Source organism: Pseudonaja textilis, chromosome 9 (genome assembly GCF_049901715.1).
Source record: "Pseudonaja textilis isolate UNSWEBS1 chromosome 9, rPseTex1.2, whole genome shotgun sequence".
In the NCBI taxonomy this organism is placed as follows: domain Eukaryota; kingdom Metazoa; phylum Chordata; class Lepidosauria; order Squamata; family Elapidae; genus Pseudonaja; species Pseudonaja textilis.
Genome location: NC_141998.1, coordinates 22152683 through 22168402, shown reverse-complemented (window position 1 = coordinate 22168402; position 15720 = coordinate 22152683). Strand labels below are relative to the sequence as shown.

The 15720-nt window shown below is 44.6% G+C and overlaps 1 protein-coding gene across 4 annotated transcripts in view; it reads left to right on the top strand.

The window, feature by feature from the left end:
• The window catches only part of B3GAT1 (beta-1,3-glucuronyltransferase 1), a 55481-nt gene that overhangs the window by 17449 nt on the left and 22312 nt on the right, over nucleotides 1–15720 (top strand). The window contains exons 2-3 of one of the 4 annotated variants that reach the window (XM_087939122.1): nucleotides 14339–14467; nucleotides 14588–14734. In XM_087939122.1, the coding sequence (XP_087795248.1) occupies nucleotides 14464–14467; nucleotides 14588–14734 (151 nt within the window). In that variant the 5' untranslated portion in view covers nucleotides 14339–14463. Of the gene's footprint in view, nucleotides 1–14338; nucleotides 14735–15720 lie in introns of all 4 variants that reach the window. The other 3 variants (XM_026709081.2, XM_087939121.1, XM_087939123.1) reach the window with 3 other exon arrangements.

Genomic DNA, 15720 nt, shown 5'->3' with positions numbered 1-15720 from the left:
GTGCAATTAGTGGAAAGATGAAGGGGGTGGCAAGTAGGGTGTTCGTGCATCTGTCTGAAATAATTATGACTTGCTATTCATTCAAAGAGTTGGTTAAGTGCCTTTACCAAGCAGGAAACAATATTTTTTTTTCTCTCTCTCTCCAGAGATGAGATAATGGAGTGAGGGTTGGGCAGGGTCTCTGAAGGTCAAAGAATTCAAATAGCTTCCCAGTGCAGCCGTCCTAACACAGACATCTGTGACAGATGACTCCCCGGCACGGGTTTGAAAACTTTGAAGGAAAAGTTGCTCCTCATCACTCTGGGTCATTGGTTCCGATGTGAAGCAATAGCCCTTAGACTTATACATTGCTTCACGGGGCTTTACAGCCCTCTCGAAGCAGTTTTACAGAGCCAGCCTCTTGCCCCCAACAATCCAAGTCCTCATTTGATGATCTCGGAAGGATGGAAGGCTGAGTCAACCTTGAGCCGGTGAGGATCGAACTGCTGGCAGAATTAGCTTGCAATACTGCATTCTAGCCACTGCACCAATGCAGAAGGGAGGGAGGGAGGAAGAAAGGAAGGAAGGACTAGCAGTAGCCTTTAAACTTATTACTGCTTCACAGCGCTTTGCAGCCCTCTTTAAGCAATTTACAGAGTCAGCCTCTTGCCCCCAACAATCCGGGTCCTCATTTTACCCACCTCGGAAGGATGGAAGGCTGAATCAAACTTAAGCTAGTCAGGATCAAATTCCTGGCTGTGGGCAGAGTTAGCCTGCAATACTGCATTCTAACTACTGTGAAAGGTAGGAAGGGAGGGAGGGAGGGAGGAAGGAAAGAAGAAGGGAGGGAGGGAGGGAGGGAAGGACATGGGAATGAGAAGGAGGGAAGGGCCAGGGGGAGGGAGGGAGGGAGGGAGGGAGGGAAGGAAGGAAGGAAGGAAGGAAGGAAGGAAGGAAGGAAGGAAGGAAGGAAGGAAGGAAGGAAGCAAGCAAGCAATAGCATTTAGATTTATTATTTAGTTTTTAAAAAGATGTTGGATAACCATTTGTCTGAAGTGGTGTAGGGTTTCCTGCCTAGGCAGGGGGTTGGACTAGAAGACCTCCAAAGTCTCTTTCAACTCTGTTATTCTATTCTATTCTATTCTTTCCTTATTGTATTCTATTGTAGAGAGGGAGGGAGGGAGGGAGGGAGGGAGGGAGGGAGGAAGGAAGGAAGGAAGGAAGGAAGGAAGGAAGGAAGGAAGTAAGTCATGTTGGTACAGTGGTTATAATGCATAATTGCAGGCTAACTCTGCGCACAGCCAGGAAGTTTGATGCTGACCGGCTCAAGGTTGACTCGTCCTTCCCTCCTTCTGAGGTGGGTAAAATGAGGACCCAGATGGTTGGGGGAAAATAGGCTGACTGTAAACTGCTTAGAGGGGGCTATAAAGCACTATAAAGCGGTATATAAATCTAAGTGTCATTGCTATTTAAAACTTTCCTTACCACCATTGTTAAGTGAATCACTGCAGTTGTTAAGTGCAGTATCACAGTCATTAAGTAAATCTGGCCTCCCCATTGACTTTGTTTGCCAGAAGGTTGCCAGAGGGGAATCGCATGGTCTCAAGACCCTGCAACCGTCATAAATACGATCCAGTTGTCAAGTGTTTGAATGTTGATCGCGAGATACGCAACGGTTGTAAGTGTGGAAAACGATCCAGAGTTTCTTTTTTTCAGTGCCACTGTAACTTCAAATGGCTGCACCTTGTGGTCTTCCTCTAATCTGTGAATTATTGAGAAGGAGTCTAATGTAAGAATTTTCCCAGCTTCTACCTGGGAAACCCTAGAGAAGGATCGGAGACATTCAGGAGGACTCTGACACCTTCCATGATGGATGCATTTATTATCAAGGGGAGCTGCAAAAGATCTGAAAGGGCATCAGGTTTAGAAGAGAGCAGCCCCCTCCCCAAAGTAAATTTCCCCCAATTTGGTTTGGTTGGATCCAGAGGTGGTATACTCAGATGGTTCTGACCGGTTCTGGAGAACCAATAGCAGAAAATTTGGAGTAGTTCGCCCCACCACCATCTATTCTCTACCTCCCATTGAGTCCCAGCTGATCGGCTGGGTCTTCTTTGGTTGCCCTGCACCGGAGAACGGAGCTGGAAAGCAGGTTAGTGGGGTGGGGAGGGAATGGGGATTTCGCAGTAACCTTCCCCTGCCATGCCCACCAAGCCACACCCACAGAACCGGTAGCAAAAAAACATTGAATCCCACCACTGGTTTGATCCACCTCCATTGGAGAGCAACCACCACAGTTGAGAGTAAACTTGTAAAACCTTTCAAATGTTTCCAATCCCCCCTTGATAATAAATGCATCCAACATGGAAGACATAACCCCACACATGGGGAGTGGATACCAAACTGACAATCCTTCTTCTGCAGGCTCTTTGATGCTTATGTAATGACCCGTCTTTGGTGCCAGAACGGTAGTGACAGCTGTAATAATAGCAATAAAATTTGCTGGGTTGATTTGAGCTGCGCTGTAATTACTGCGTGATTACCGTATTCTTACCGCAGCCCATACCAACAAAAACAACAACTACAATTCCTCCTCCGCCGTCATCGGCAGCTCGCGGCGAGGATTCGTCTCGTGCGAGCTCTCTGCCCCCTTCAGGATCTCGTCTGCATCATCGCTGGCTCACTCTCAGCTGGTGATGGTGTCCATCAGATACAGATTCTGAATTTCTTCTGGGTGCCACCGAATGTGACTCGTGGCTTCAGCACATAACAAAGCAGATCGTTTATTTAAAAAAGATGCCGAGACTCTAGAAATAGTGCAGAGAAGAGCAACCAAGATGATGAGGGGACTGGAGGTTAAAACATACCGATGAATGGTTGTAGGAACTGGGCCTGGCTAGTCTAAGCAAGAGAAGGACCAGGGGAGACAGGAGAGCAGCCTTCCAATATTTGAGGGGCTGCCACAGAAAGGAAGGGGGTCAAGCTATTTTCCAAAGCGCCTGGAAGCCAGACAAGGAACAATGGATGGAAACTGAACAAGGAGAGATTCTACCTGGAAATAAGGAGGAATTTTCTGGCAGGGAGAACAACCAACCAATGGAACAGAACTGCAGTGGTGGTATTCAATTTTTTTTACTACCGGTTCTGTAGGCGTAGTTTGGTGGGTGTGGTGTGGCTTGGTGGGTATGGTGTGGCTTGGTGGGCGTGGTGTGGTTTGGTGGGTGTGGTGTGGCTTGGTGGGCGTGGCTTGGTGGGCATAGCAGTGGAAGGATATTGCAAAATACCCATTCCTTCCCCACCACTCTAACCTGCTTTCCAGCTCCGTTCTCCTGTGCAAGGCAACAAAAGAAGACCCAGCCAATCAGCTGGGACTCAGGAGGTGGAGAATAGATGGGGGAAGGGCCAGTCAGAGGCGGGATTTTCTGGTTCTCCAAACTACTCAAAATTTCCGCTACCGGTTCTCCAGAACTGGTCAGAACCTGCTGAATACCACTTCTGAACAGAAGTTGCCTTCAGAAGTTGTGGGAGCGCCCAACACTTGAGACTTTCAAGAAGAGACTGGACAGCCATCTATCAGGAATGGTGTAGAGTCTCCTGCTTGGGCAGGGAGTTGGACTAGATGACCTGCCAGGTCCCTTCCAACTCTGTTAATCTGTTTCTCTGCTTCGTCCATGACTGGCTCTCTGTTCCGTTGATTTTATAGGCAGGTGAAAGAGTCCTTGACATAGGACCCCAACCGAGCCCCGATTTTCTATAGCTAAAGCGAGACATTTTGTTAAGTGAGTTTTGCCTCATGTTGTGACCTTTCTTCCCACCGCTAAGTGAAGCACTGCAGCGGTTAGTTCTTAAGTGAATCAGGGCTTCCCCGTTGGCTTTGCTTGTCAGAAGTTCACGAAAAGAGGGATCACACGTGACCCCAGGTCAGTGCAACTGTCGTAAATGTGAGCCACTTGCCAGTTGCTTTTGAATTTCGATCAGGTGAGCATGCGGATGCTGCAATGGTCCTAAGTGTGAAAGACAGTCATGAAATCCCTTTTTTCAGTGCCGTTGTAACTTCAAACGGTCACTAAATGAACTGTTGTAAATCGAGGACTTCCTGTGTTTTGATCTGGATGGATGGGTGTGCCACTCAATACATTATTATTGTTTTCTTCTGGGTTCCCCCTTCCTGCTTTAATATGGGTGGCATCACATTTTCCCTTCTCCTATTTCCGTCATATTACAGACTAGCCGGATACCCGTCCACACCAGGATTTTTAGGGTTCAGTCGTAAAGATCTGGGTTTCGATTCTAAAGCTGATCCTTCCACTTTCAGACGGAGGAGGGTGGGACTGAGGATAACTGGGGGAAGCTTTGAATTGATGGGAGAGAAAAGGCGGACCAGGGCAGGAGTTACTTAATGAAAATATTCTGGACTAGCTCTATTTCCGTGCTTCAGTACGAAACTATGTATAGCTATGTACTCGTGCTTCACTACGAAACTATGTGGTCGGGCTTAGTTTTGGGGAGGAAAATAGGGCGGGGATTTCTGCCTCTGCCTACCAGCATCCATCGGTATTCATCTGGCTAGCGCCCTGTCAGTGTGTGAGAGAGTTGAGGGCTGTTTGGAAACTCAAGCAGTATTTGCTGTGTGAGCAAGAAGGAGACAGCAAAGAGCCTGGGCATGGCTTAGCTCAACCATTCTGTACTAAAGCTGTTTAGTGCTGTGAAACTAAAACTGAAACTCCTCTCCTCTGCTTGTGTTTTGCATTTGGAGCAGATTTCTTTTCAGGTGGGGAGGGGGAGTATAAGTCCTTAGCATCAGAGTGTATTAATAACAATATACAAAATACTAATTCTCTGATGGTCATTTTGTGAGCATCTAGAAGCCAAGAGGAACCTGCGTGCCAAATTTCAAGTTTGTAGGCTTTACGGTTCTGGAGATTTTGTGATGATGCGCAAGTGGTATTTCTCTTTTTTATATATAGACGATAAATCTGGTTCAGGGCCTCTTTTTAAAAATTGAATGTTCCTTCCGTTTAACAAATCAAATGTAGAAATGAAGATATCTACTGCCTGCAGAGTGCCACGCTCAGAGTTCCCAGTTGGGAAGTATTTGCTCTATGAATAAGCAATTGACTTTCATCGTTCATTATGTCAGAGTACAATTAACAAATAGAACTCTGCCATGTTCTCAAATACTTGACAACCAATATTAATTCTGGTGGTTTCCAAAGTTACCCGGTGAAATCTGCAAATTCCAATTACAGGCCAGTTGTTCAACACTAGCAGACAGCTTATCAAACAGAGGAAATTTACATTTACAGTGATAATATAAACCAATTTGGATCTGCTTAGTTAATTTCGCAAAACCAATGGATTTCTTTGTTCGAATTCTCCGAAAGAGCTGCACGCTTACAACGGAGCAGTTCAATCCAACGCGTGTTAGAAGGAAGCCGAGGGCATTTGGTAGTCATTACGCTCAAAATAAGTGTATATAAAAATTCATTTAAAAATAGGGATGGCAAATCTCCAGTGAGTTTGTGGGGACATAAATCCCATGTGAGCTTTTTAATTAACTTCAGTGCAATTCAGTGCAAATAACAGGGCTGGGAAGGCCTCCGCTTTCAAACAAGCACAATTTTTGTGTGTGCTGCATTTATAGAGAGAAGCTATACAACCTGGAAAAGACACGACTGTTGTAGGGAGCTGCCAACATGAAGGACTGGCTGGGATCCCTGATCAGGATTTAGAAGAAAACCATAGGTGGATTTAGCCTTGACCAAGATTCCCCAGAAGTCTGGCAGAAAACAGTTAAGCTAAATGAGATGTGCTCGGCACTAAATCTGTAGCTTACAGATGCCTTACCTAAAAGTAAGCCCCGCTGCAGTCAAAGGAGTTTAATCTCAGCTTTTTTGGGTCCTAATGCAAGAGAATATTTGTAGCTCAGGGTTGAACTGTGGGGTCCTTGGTGCTCTTTGAACTTGGTTGTTTCTTGCAGATGTTTCATTACCCAAGTAGGTAACATCTTCAGTGCTAGAAGGGAGTGGAGTTTGCTCCCTGTTTATATATAAATGGCTTGCTCTGTTTGTCTTTAAGAGGAAGCATTCAGGGGTGGGATTCAAATTTTTTTAACAACCGGTTCTGTGGGCGTGGCTTAGTTGGTGGGTGTGGCTTGGTGGTCATGTGACTGGCTGGGTGTGGCCAACTCAACATCACTCACATCGAGGCACGCATCTCCTCGCCTGGCCTCTCATGACTGTGGGGATGTTGCAACAGTGGTAAGTGTGAAAAATGGTCATAAGTCACTTTTTTCAGGGCCATTGTAACTTTGAATGGTCCGCTCCACACAAGCAAAGTACCAGCAAAGGAGGGGAAAAAAACTCCAGAGAGGTTCCTGAGACAGGAAGTCTAGTCCTGCCAAGAATGTAATAAGGGTTAACGGAGAGGCAGTTTCTATAAGCAACACCAGAATGTTTCCTTCCTGTCTTCTTTACAGGATTAGTCCAGTAATTTCTTCTAACAACCAGTTCTCCAAACTGCTTAGAATGTTAACAACTAATTCTAGCAAATAGGTGCAAACTGGTAGAATCCCATCCCTGGAAGCATTGGGTTCTTCTGGATAGTTCCGTACTGGGGTATTGTTTATACTATTTGAATGTTGGTTTGGTATTAATCCTGGTGTTAATCTCTGCTTAAGTAGGTTTTGATTGCTGGTGAGTTTCTGTTTGTGTTCTAGTTTTTTGATTGTCTCTTTTGAATGGTGAAGAGAGCAAACCCCACTCCCTTCTAACACTGATGATGTTACCTAGTTGGGTGATGAAATGTCTGTAAGAAAACAACCAAGCTCAGAGACCATCAAGGACCCCACAATTATTTTGGTTTGGTGGGCACACCTGGAAAGTTGAAGAATGTGGTGGGTGCCATGATACATACCATGGTTACCCCAAAGAGGTGTCTGCTCATGAAATGGCTGCTGGAGAAGGCATGATGGATGACTTACCTGTTAGAATCAAACTGCTGGTACACATTCTTGCTTCAAAATAGATGTATATACAGGCAATTATGAGCTACAGACATGTTGGGAGCACCAAAGTGCTTCTGGGTTGAAAGGATTGAATGGTGACATCACCGTTTCCTGGGGGATGCCCAGTTGGGGTCCTTTCATGCAGTGGTAGGATTCAATTTTTTTTTTACTACTGTGGGCATGGCTTGGTGGGCATGGCAGGGGAAAGATACTGTAAAATCTCCATTTCCACCCCATTCCTGGGGGAAGTTACCACCAGTTCTCTGAACTACTCAAAATTTCCGCTACTGGTTCTCTAGAACTGGTCAGAACCTGCTGAATACCACCTCTGCTTTCATGTCCCCAGGACATGTAAGGAGTTCCCAAGTGCTCCTTAAGGTACCCATTTATCTACTCGCAGTCGCTCACTTTCAAACTGCCAAGTCAGTAGGTGCTGGAGCATGTGATGGGAGTTACCCTGTCCTGAGGCAACAACCGTGTCTCAAACACGAGCCTGCAAGTCGTCAGCCGGGTGTCCTAACCTCTTGAACCACTGAACTCTCAAGGCATTTATGGAAAATTCCTGCCACATAAAGCAATTGGAAACAAAGAGCGGATGATATGCACTCCTCACCACTCACCAACCTTGTCCCCAAGAACAAAACCCAAGCTAGATGTCATTTAGTTTCAGTTCTCTCAGGGTGTTGCTGCCGGTTCTGACCCACACCCTTTTTCAACAAATCAAACACAATCCAAAAGGAACAGAAACCTTGTAATGCTTTTACAAAATAATTAGCTGTGATAAGCACAAGCCTTGTCAAACTGTGTGAGACTTGTCAAAAGATAACAGACAAGAAATAATTTGCAATACAAGAATCTTCAGATACAAACTCAGGATACTGGAATGTCCACGAGGCTGGAGTTTCAAAATGTCTTTGCCTTCTGCAAAGTACGTTCGTTTCACAGCTGGCTTTTATCTTCTTGAAGGAGGGGCCATTACCTTGCAGCCTTACTCCTGAGTTGCCCATGCTGTTGCAGCTGCTCTTTCCTACGAGCAGCCCTGCACACACACACACACACACACACTTGGCACAGGCTCCTTGGGAATCTCCTCATCGCTGCTGCCAGCCCCCACAATCTCTGAAGGCAGCAGCCCACTCCCTGATGGTCCTGGCCCCTCATCTGAGTCCTTGTTCTCCTCAGCCGTCTGCACCTGCTGCCGGCTAACCACAACACTGCCCTGGTTTTGTGTGAAACGAAGCCTAATGGCTAAAGAAAGGTTAATCACAAGCCCCGTTTGCTTTCTAAGCGATGTGTCAGCTCAGCACATTGAGTGGACAGAATGAGGCATGTCCAAAATATCGGTGCCTTTCCTCCCCACACCACCCATCCATCTCTCTGAGTTATTAAGGGAAATGTCAAATCACAGAATTAAAAAGGACTTCTGGTTATTATTCCTGGCAGGTCTCTTTTTAGACTTTCAACGCGCCGTCAGCTCCCTCAGCTATATTCTGGGAACATCGCCCTACACTATGTTATTTTTATTTACTCATTTATTTATTTTAATTTCAGAGCTGGAATTTGTGGGCTCTTCTAAGGCTTAAGTCACTGCAATTCCATTTCCTTTTCCAATTTCTCCATCTCCTGGTCTGCCCTGAGGAATCCTGATGCATTAAATTGGTAGCCACCCTATTAGAAATGCTGATGGTTACTTATCAGGGAATGGAACTCTGCCAGTTACTGGAATTGGCTGAAGGGTTTTTAAGAATATATTCAGTTGCAATGTTTTTTTTGTTAAAAGAAAACAAAAACTCTTTCCCCCCCCCACCCCCCTCAAACAGCCTGAGAGAAGCATATACTGAAAACCACCAGGAAGATATGGTAATAAACTAATTTTTACACACCAAAATGCAAGTCACTTGCTCTTGGCTTATTTTGTTGTGTGAAGCTAATTATTTCAGTATTTAAGTATGATTTGAGGCTTAGTGTGACGTCTGAATCGGACACTGTAATTAGCTCAACAAATCACAGCTGAAACCGATCCATGACTTAGCACAAAATATGCCAGTTTGGTCTAGTGCTTAAGGCACCAGATTAGAAATCCGGAGATGGTGAATTCTAGTCCTGCCTTAGGCATGAATGCCAGCTGGGCGACTTTGGGCCAAACGCCAAGAGACTGGGAGTTCTAGTTCCATCTCAGACATGGAAGTTAGCTGGGTGACTTTGGGGTAGTCACTCTCTCACCCAACCCAATTCAAAGGGCTGTTGTGGGGAAAATAGGAGGAGGAAGCAGTGTTAGGTATCCTTCTTTCCCTGGATTATTTATAAAAATAAAAAAGCAAAATATAAATCATCTTTTAATGACCCCATAATCCGTAGCGGAGTGGAGTCTGGGCAACTGAATGCAGCTTTGTGTTTACTGGCCAGATGCCCTTCCTGTCCCCAATGTGGAGTTTTGTTCAGCAGATATATTCTCATTGTACCCAGAGAGAAAAATATTTGCCTCTACCTAAGATCGAACTCACAGTCTCCTGATTGTGAGGCGAGAGCACCACCTCTAGGCCAGCGCACCACTCAAAAAAAAAAAGCAAAACTATAAATAAAATCAATTACAATATGAAAAATCTAGATGTTTTGTTACCGAATCAATCCCATTGAAATAAACAGAGGAGACATTCAAATTGGCATTTTTGGCTTTGATTGTTGCACAAACCCACCCAATGATAGTTCACTCAATAAAGCTAAAACCTAACAATGATTTAAGGTTGCGTGAAAAGCAAGTCATCGACTCAGGCAGCCAAATAGTTGCTTCAAATTCAACCCTTCTCCGATTTACAGAATATATGCAAGCAAATGCAATCTCAGCTTGACACTCGCTCCTTGTTTCCGCATTAAGTAAACTTATACTTTTTATTACCTGGAGTTATTAATAAACATTTAAAAGGCACCAAGATAAATTGTGCAGGTTCTCCCCGCCCCCCACACTCCCTATGAAGCTTCCATAATTAAAAATAAATCTTGACAGCTAGGAATAGCACTCTGTGTGCAGGAGAATGTGAAGGCGCTCAGGTGAGACAACCAGCCTCTTCTGCGGAGGGCAGGCAATAGGAAGGATTTTCCATAGGAGAAAAATTCAGGGGCTGTGAGTTCTAATCCTGCCTTAGGCATGAAAGCCGGGTGGGGAACTTGGAACCAATAACCAGGGGATGGTGAGTTCTAGTTCTGCCTTAGACATAATAGCCAGCTGGATGACTTTCAGCCCATAACCAGGAGATGGTAAGTTCATGTCCTACCTTAGGCATGAAAGCCAGGTGGGAGACTTTGAGACAACAGCCAGGAGACTGGGAGTTCTAGTCTCGTCTTAAGCATGAAAGCCAGCTGGGTGACTTTGGGCCAATCACTATCCCTCAGCCTAACTCACCTCACAGTTGCTGTTATGGGGGAAATAGGAGGAAGAAGATAAGATATGTTTGCCACCTTTAATTATTTATTTTTTAAAAAAACCAATAAAAAGCTAGGGTACTAATAAATCAAAATAATAAAAACAGAGAGAATTTGCAGATAATAGATGGAAAGGGGGAAGTCTCAGAGCTTCAGGTAAAGGTAAAGGTTCCCCTCACACATATGTGCTAGTCATTTCCAGCTCCAGGGGGTGGTGCTCATCTCCATTACAAAGCCGAAGAGCCGGCACTGTCCGAAGACGTCTCCGTGGTCATGTGGCCAGCATGACTAAATGCCGAAGGCGCATGGAACGCTGTTCCCTTCCCACCAAAGGGGTCCCTATTTTTCTACTTGCATTTTTTACATGCTTTCGAACCGCTAGTTTGGCAGAAGCTGGGACAAGGAATGGGAGCTCACTCCGTGACGCGGCGCTAGGGATTCAAACTACCAAACTGATCGACAAGCTCAGCCTCTTAGCCACTAAGCCACTAACTTTAGCCCAGAATAAAAATGAAGCTTTTAGGAGACTGATACCCTACAATGCAGCATTGTTTTCTACGAAGCTCTACGGTGGGGAATTGTGGGAAAGTACAAAATGGCAGCTTTCCAACAGCTTTTAGCTGTTACTAGTCCTGGGAAGAGTATTGGAAGAGTATTTTTTTTAAAAAGGGAAGATAATGGTCAGAATTGCAGAATGGACACCTAAAAGGGGGGAAGGATTTGGGGTACCGTTTTGACTTTTTTTTTTTTTTCTATCTCTCTTGATGTTCTCCCTATCTCTGACAGGCCCTCGGATGCTGAATTAAGTAGAAATGATGCAGGCTGGGAGTTGAATTGTATGATTTCTGGTTCTTTTAGCTATTCTTAACATTTATAGGCCAGCTGGAGGCTAAAACTATGGATAGACTCCGTCTTAACCCACTAAGTGATTTGTTTGGGCTTCGCAAGTCATCGTGCGTTTTAAATCATGGTTCTTGGTTAGCACATTTTTATGAATCCAGCCAGTTATAGTTTATTCAATAACTCATGCTTAAGGGAGCCATTTAGCAGAGGCTGGGAGGGAAATCCATACATTTGAACGGAATGAAGTCGAAATGGAGGATGGTGGATGGCAGGTAGGAGGCGGCCATTTTTGAATGGGGCTCCAGCCAAGTACTAAAATAGAAATCCAGGGTCAAAATGTTGTAGCTTAATTCTTTGCCTGTCATGCTATTTTTGTACTTGTGGGGAATTGTGCATACAGGACTGTGAGTTCTAATTCTGCCTTAGCCACGAAAGCTGGTTGGGTAACTGTGGGCCAATCACCAGGAGACGATGAGTTCTTAGTCCCACCTTAGGCATGAAAGCTGGCTGGCTGACTGACTTTGGGCCAGTCCTTCTGTCTCAGCCCAGCCCACCTCACAGGGTTGTTGTGGGGAAAATAGGAAAAGCTACTAGGTGTATTTGCCAGTTTGAGTTGCTTAAAAAAATATAAAGGTGGGATATAAACAGCCTCCAAGAATCCTTCTTCTGCTTGTCATTCCAGCTGCCATAGAAACGGGGGAGGGAAGATAAATTGGGCTTTGTGGGAGGGGGGAAGAGTGCTGGAGGCTTGAGAGGGTGAACTTGGGAAAACTTTCTCGACTATGCTTACTTGCTTACTGCACAGCTGTAGCTTCTTATCTATCCAGGCCAAGGCCAACCGTCCTGACGAGTCAGATGTATGAAACACCACCTGAAGATGCCCCTCATCACATTATACCCACTGCAGATTGGATGGCCAGTTTGAACTATTGGGGGTGGGAACATTGACAATACTTTCTATATATGTGGTTTTCGCGCCTTTTGCCTCGGATCTTGTATTTCCTTGATGCTACCTTATCAGTTCTCAGTAAAAGTTCTTTTTCTCTAAAACAATGGAGTCTAAGGTTTCCTTTCTTGGGTTTTGAATGGAGCCTCACCTAACACTAACTAATTAACTAGTTAACTAACTAACTAACTAACTAACTAACTAGCACAGCTCTCTTCCTGCAGCGTCTTCAGCCACTTTAGTCCTCTAACGCTTGATTTTGCTGGAAGGCAGACCAAGTGCTATGAAGGAGGGGAGTGGAGAGGAGAGAATACCCTCCAAAGTTGGGGCATTCATTGGGTGGTACAGAAGCAATGGAGGAGTCCCAGAAGCCCTGATGTGTGGGGTCTGCAGACATCCTTCTTGCAGTTGGGCGAGAGCAGAATTCAGCCAGACAGAAAAATAATTACTGGGGGTGGAGGGTGGATTGGGTGTCCCCACCTTTCTTCTCTATAATAACGCACAATAATTAGTTTCACAATTTTGCTGCTATACTTTATAATAGCCTCCATTAAAGTTATAGGTTTTTTTTAAAAGGCAGTAATGGCTTACAGAGTAATTAATAAGGATGAACTTTATTGCTACTTTTATTGGGTGGGGGTTTGCCCATTCTTCTCTCTTTATTTCCATCTATCTATCTATCTATCTATCTATCTATCTATCTATCTATCTATCTATCTATCTATCTATCTATCTTTGCCCCTCTCTGTTTCTCTCTCCCACTCTCCCTCTTCATCTCTCCTTGTCTCCCTCTTTTTCCTTCTGTTTCTCTCCCCCTCTTTTTCCTTCTCTGTTTCTCTCTTCCTCTCCCTCCCTTCCTATTCCTCTCCCTTGTTTCCCTCTCTCCTTCTCTCCCTCTTTTTCTTCTGTTTCTCTGTCCCTCTGTTTCTCTCTCCCTCTCTGTTTCTCTCCCTCTCTGTTTCTCTCTCCCTCTTTTCCTTCTCTGTTTTTTTCTCTCTCTCCCGCTCTGTTTATCTCTTCCCCTCTCATTCGTTCTCCCTCCCTCTCCCTCCCCGCCCTCTCTTTCACACACACACACACACACACACACCTTTTCCGAACTGTTTTCCTCTAACTGAAAATCCTTAGCTGCTCCTTTCCTATAATATTAATCTTCCCACTTTTACTAATAGCCCTCTCCCTCCTGCCAATTTTTTCATGGAATCCCTGAAGCGCTTTCCTGGCCTCTATAGAGAATAGAAATCTTTATTGACTAAGTGTGATTGGACACAAAGAATTTGTCTTTGGTGCATAAGCTCTCGCTGTACATCAAAGAAATGCATTCATCAAGAATCATAAGGTACAACACTCCGTGATAGTCATAGGTTACTAATAAGCGATCAAATCATACTAGGAAACAATATAAATTGTAAAGATACAAGCAACAAGGTTAGTCATAAATGGGAAGAGATAGTTACTAGGAAGGATGAAAAGAATAATAGTAAAACATGTACTCACATAAAACTAATACTTGTATTCACATACAGTGTCATCATACACTGTCCCCCTGTATGTGAATACACACACACACACATTCCCCCACCCCCCAGTTGTCTGTATTGTCAATTGTCTGTTGACATATCTTTCTTGGTCTCCCGTGATCCAGCCCAATTTCTCTCTCGGATCTGCAAATTATCCACTCTGGACATTGCCACTGAAGTGATGTATACCGCTTGCCAAGATAACGCCCTTGATAAAATACGGCCTGCTTAAATCTTGTCTGGGTTCCCATTAGGATCTGAGCTAAACCTTTTGTGTCAACTTAATATACTCTCAGCCTTGAACTTCTTTTGGCAGGACAAGCAGGCGGAGGAGGAAGAAAGAGATGGCACTACAATCTGGAGATAATCTTAAGATTTCTTCTGGTGGAAATCAAACAGGACAAAATGGGTGCTCCATCACTGGAGGTTTTTAGGAAGGGATTGGACAGCCATTTGTTTGGGATGGTATAGGGTCTTCTGATTCAGTAGGGGGTTGGACTAGAAGACCTCCAAGGTCCCTTTCCTATGCTGATCTTCTGCTATTCTTCTCTGCGGTACAAATGTGGAACGGGCACTGGGGCCATCCATCCTTTGGTGTCTACCCTTTTTGTGTGTGTTGCTTTGCAGGCATCCTTCCAGAAGGGATCCTGAAGTCCTGGCCAGTGATATCACCCAGAGGAGCATCTTCCCTGCTGGGGACAACCTGGCCTCTCCTCGGTGGCAGCTGCTGCCTCTGCAAACCTGCTTGTGCAATGGGTGGGTTGTGAGCGCTTGGTAAGACTTGTGAGCCTTGCGGCCTTTGCACTGCCTTCTGATCCCTTCTTGCTTTGATCTCCATGTGGTCTCCTGTTCTGTCTCTGGGGTTTCTGCTGTCAGGTAATGAGGAGCTGTGGGTCCCATCAGCCTTGGAGATGCCGAAGCGACGAGACATCTTGGCGATTGTGCTGATTGTGCTTCCCTGGACGCTGCTTATCACCGTCTGGCATCAGAGCGCCATTGCTCCCCTGCTGGCAGTGCATAAGGGTGAGGAGAAAGCCCAGGCCAGCTCTGGACCATCCTTGGCCCCATCATCCACAACCACCCACCACAACTCATCATCAAACTTCCCACTGTTGTATTCATTTCACCACCTGGTCTCTCATGCCTTCCAAGATTCTGAACCCGAAACATCTTAGGGATTTTGAGCCTTGTTTCTTATTTAGTTTCTTATTTAGAAAATCCAGGGTGAATACTGAAATTTCTTCATTGGCTATGAACAAAAATCCATCTTACCGAACAGTTTGTGGCTGATCAAGAAGTTTCTATCAGTTCAGTGGGAATTCAGCTATGGTTCTTCAAGAAGTAAGCTGAAGGAAAGGCCTCCTGGAAGGATGGAGGTCAGAACTGAGAAAGAACTGTCTCTTCCGGAATGGCCTTTCAAAATAAATTTTAACAACAACAACAACAACAATAATAATAATAATAGGCATTGACAAATTTGCCATCAGTCAGTTGCGGAAGGCAGCTTGACTTGAAACAGCTTCCATCCTGCGGCGATCTCTGTAACACCATCAAACACTCAGATTTCGCCTATCCTGGGTCCTTGGTAAGGACTTGATAGGTAGACAAAAATGCCAAACCCAGTCTGAACATCTGGCTGACTGTGCGATGAATAGTAGTAGTAGTGATAATAGTAATAATAACAACAACAACAACAATGCTGGCAGCAACCATTAGCACCAGTCACTGGTATTTGTGATATATTTTTAAATGTTCAGTTGACTGAGTTTCATATTTAATTAATAAAAGAGATAATAATAATAATATTTTTTTAAAAAAATTAAATATGGAAGGTTTCATATTTTCTTCATGAGTTCTGAGGTGATTTCTTGCCCAGAAGAAGAGGCAGGACTTTATTTAAATTTGCAGCTAACTTACTTATGAAAACCCATAAAATTATATCACTACCTATTTCTTTGTTCATTTTACAACACCCAACACATGTTCAAACTTACAGCACCCATTTCAAT